Consider the following 4,141-nt stretch of genomic DNA (forward strand, 5'->3'; position numbering starts at 1 on the left):
GAGTCTCGGTATGCTTTTCTCTTTCCTTCTAGTTGTAGAATTTCCACTCAGCCAGCCTTCCTATGGTTCTGGATAATGTCCATTCCATCTTTTAGTTGTATTTTTGAAGGGGTTGTTTGAGGCAGCAAACTCCGGTGTTTACCTATGCTGCCATCTTGGTTTCTCCCCTTTACCTACTTTTTAATTGAACTGTTTGTTTTCTTGATTTTGAGTTGTATGGGTTCTTTATATATATTGGATACTAGAGGACAGGTGCACAACATTAATGCACTGGGGGCCCCTCAGCATGGCCTGACCCTCTCATAGTCTGGCGCCCCTCAGGGGATGTCTGACTTCCAGCTTAGGGTTCCTTAGCACTGCTGTGGAGGCAGGAGAGGGTTCCCACCACCACTACTGTGCTTGCCAGGTGTGAGCCCAGCGTCTGGCTGTGACCACCCGGGGATAGCTCTTGCATTGAGTGTCTTCCTCCTGGTAGTCAGTGCACTTCATAGTGACTGGTCATTCTGCCATTCGGTCTATTTGCATATTAGCCTTTTGTTATATAGGACTAGAGGCCCAATGCATGAATTTCATGCAAGAGTAGGTCTTCCTTCTCCCAGCTGCTGGCACCCGGGATCCAGGCTTCTCTCCAGCCGCCTACAGGCACTTGGGACCCAGGCTTCCCTCACAGCCCCGGCTTTTTCCAGAAGGTCGTCTGGAAGGCCATCCAGTCTAGCATATTATGCTTTTATTATTATAGATTAGCACCTTATTGGAAGTATTATTTGCAAATATCTTATTCCATTTGGCTTGTTGCCTTGTTATTTTCAAATATTTAAGTTGCCTTTCGATTTTTAGGATGATTTCATATATAAACACTTTGAATATTTCTTAATAAAATACGTTAATTTTTTTCAGTTCATGCCACTGATTTGAATGCAACACATCTCCACTTGAGAGCATGTACAAATGAGCTCATGTCCTCACACATGCTTTCCATTTTATTACAATGGTAGTGTGCTTCTGTTCCCCTCTATTATCTACGTAGTCAATGTGCATCTTCCTCTTCTTGGAAGAATCCACTTGGCAGGAAGTCTCTGAAATAGGAAGCCATCAAGATCTTCATTAATTAGAAGTGCTGTGTGGTGATAAAAAAAAATAATAATAATAGACCTGTCATGTTTACAATGATGACTGCCCAAGTTTAAGAGAAATACTAAAATGATCACCAGGCAAGACAGCTGTATTGTAATGTTAAGAACAGTAATTCACAGTTATCACATATCTAGTGTATATCACAGGAACTACACTAGAAAAATGTTATGCATCATATCATTTAACCACACATCTGTCCTACAATGTAAGGAATATTTAATGCTCTCATTGTGGAGGTGAATGAAGTATCTGTAGCTGAGGGAGATTAAATAACTTCTTCAAGGTCACAGAGATGTAACATGGTAGACCAAGTTCTGTTCCAGGAGGTCTGACTCACATCCTATTTCTAAATCACAGCTCTATACTGTACTTTGGAAGAGTTATATATCAAAAGTAATTGTAATGAAAGAATAGATTAATAATGATAATAATAGCTATAAATTAGAAAGATCTTACTGTGATTAAAGGAATTTTATTACCTCTAAAAGTGGTAATAGCAGAAACCACATTTTAAAAAACACAATAATGCACATAAGAGAGTTAGCTGTGACATCAATATAAAGCATCAGGTCACAAAATAAAGGTTGTTTGAGTTGAAAACACATGTTTTAATCACTAGTATGAAATGAAAGTAGTATGGAGATTATCAAAATAAGCACCTTAAATATCTTTAGTTATTTTGGAAGGCTGGTATGAAGGAAGAAATTGGTTTATGTCCATAGATTTCAATAAGTGAATTAGAACCAGCGAGTTGAAGATAAAAAGAGAAAGACTTCTGCTAACATAAAGAAAGTCTGCACAATTACATCATTTAAAATAATAAAATTGGGTAACCACGTAAATGAGTGAATGACTAGCATTGAAATGACTACCAGATCATGAACGATGCCCACACCATGGTGAAATCAAAAGGTGATGACTAGCTGAGATGCCATTTGGCTGTTTACTGAATGTTGCTTTTTCTTCCTTTAGAATATATACCAGCTGCATGGAAGCAGAAAACCACACAGAAGTGTCACAATTCCTGCTCCTGGGTCTCTCAGATGACCCTAAACTGCAGCCCCTCCTCTGTGGAGTGTTCCTGTGCATGTACCTGTTCACTGTGCTTGGAAACCTGCTCATCATTGTGGCCATCAGCTCTGACTCCCACCTCCACACCCCCATGTATTTCTTCCTCTCCAACCTGTCCTTTGTTGAAATCTGTTTCACCTCTGCCACAGTCCCAAAGATGCTGGTGAATGTCCAGGTACAGAGCAAAAACATCTCCTACATTGGGTGCCTCATTCAGGTGTATTTTGTTATGATATTTGCTGGAATGGACAGCTTCCTCCTGACTGTGATGGCCTATGACCGGTATGTGGCCATCTGTCAACCCCTGTACTACATGGTCATCATGAACCCACGCTTCTGTGGCATTCTGGTTCTGATATCTTGGCTCATCATTTTCTGGGTCTCCCTGCTTCATATTCTACTGATGAGGCGGCTGACCTTCTGTGTCGGCACTAAAATCCCACATTTTTTCTGTGAACTGACTCAGATCCTCAAGGTGGCCTGCTCTGACACTCACATCAATAACATCGTCTTGAATGTGGCTACTGCCCTCCTGGGTGTGATTCCTCTCACAGGAATTCTGTTTTCTTACTCTAGGATTGTCGCCTCTTTAATGAGAATATCCTCTGCAGGAGGGAAATATAAAGCATTTTCCACCTGTGGCTCTCACCTGGCCGTGGTCTCCTTATTCTATGTGACAGGCCTGGGGGTCCACCTCAGTTCTGCTCTGACCCATTCATCCCTACAGAACTTAATTGCCTCAGTCATGTACACTGTGGTCACCCCCATGCTGAACCCCTTCATCTACAGCCTGAGGAACAAGGATATGAAGGGGGCTCTGAGAAGGCTCTTCAACCTACCAGCATCTTGTCTGTGATAGAGCTCTGGCCTCAGACCTAAAGGTACACAGTGGGGCCCAAAGGTAAATGTTGCAAATTTAAATATCTGGTTTTTTTTTTTCACTCATGAAAGATAGTCTTGATTTCTTCTATTTCCAAGGCATGTGTGATTTTGCTTTTGTTTGCTTTTGTATTAGTTTTTCTCAGAAGTTCCTTTTTTACTTTTCTTCCTTATATGCAGTCTGCAGTGTTCCATGTTTGGTCAGCATTCCTCCTGCAGCTCTTCTTAAGATTTCTCAATTTAAACTTAAAATACTTATCATATCAATTGCTGACTTAGTTTCTCAAAAAGTTGTCCTTATATGTTGCTGATCTTCACCTTAATTGGGTTGTATCCTTTTTTTTTTTTCAGATGAAATTACATGAAAATCATACAGTAATCAGAACAGCATGATAATGCTATCAGGACTCTTCTTGTTTCTTCACATGAACGATTTAATTTCATCTTAAAAACATTTTTGAGATATTTTCTCTCATTCACTTTACTTTTCAAAAGAAGTGATGGAATTGAAGTTGGACTACATCTTGGAAAGCTGACTTCACTATCCTACCTTTCACAGGAACTGTGATGTGATTTTCAAGTTCAGAGTAGGAATCTAGATTTGAAAGATGGTTTCTTCAGATAACACAGAGGAATTTACTGCCTCAAAAACTGACAAGTGTCATTTTTTTGCGTGATCCTTCCTTCCTTTCCTTTTTTATTTGACTTATATTTCCCATTGCCATGTTGATATGCACCTTCTAAGATCCAAAGCCATGTAATAATGAGTACAATAAAATAAGAGTTAATTTCTCAAGTGATTTAGTTATTTTCTGGCACTCTGTAGGGATGCCTCAGGAAGAATAGTTACACATTTGTGGACCATGTTTAGAACCTAATTCTTTTGGTGGGGAAGAATGTTGACAGAATTGATTCTGCAAGGAAGCATGGAGGAGTACATGCTGGTAAGATTCCTCCCATGTTCCCTGACATCCTCTCACAATTTTCATTGCATAACTGCCAACATCCAGTACCAGCTGGAACAAACGTTACCCAATATGTAGTAGCAGACAGTCCT

At 40.0% G+C, this 4,141-nt stretch overlaps 1 protein-coding gene across 1 annotated transcript; it reads left to right on the forward strand.

Moving 5' to 3' along the window:
- The first annotated feature begins 2,122 nt into the window (after positions 1-2,122).
- On the forward strand, positions 2,123-3,107 carry LOC102767720 (olfactory receptor 7D4). The gene has a single exon (XM_006753856.2). It carries the CDS (start codon positions 2,123-2,125, stop codon positions 3,059-3,061), a length of 939 nt encoding a protein of 312 aa, XP_006753919.1. The 3' UTR covers positions 3,062-3,107.
- The last annotated feature ends 1,034 nt before the right edge of the window (positions 3,108-4,141 follow it).

This window comes from Myotis davidii, unplaced genomic scaffold (genome assembly GCF_000327345.1).
Source record: "Myotis davidii unplaced genomic scaffold, ASM32734v1 scaffold972, whole genome shotgun sequence".
Lineage (NCBI taxonomy): Eukaryota > Metazoa > Chordata > Mammalia > Chiroptera > Vespertilionidae > Myotis > Myotis davidii.

Excerpts from the sequence above, each read along its gene's own strand:
- LOC102767720 (XM_006753856.2), top strand. The coding sequence starts at position 2,123 with ATGGAAGCAGAAAACCACACAGAAGTGTCACAATTCCTGCTCCTGGGT.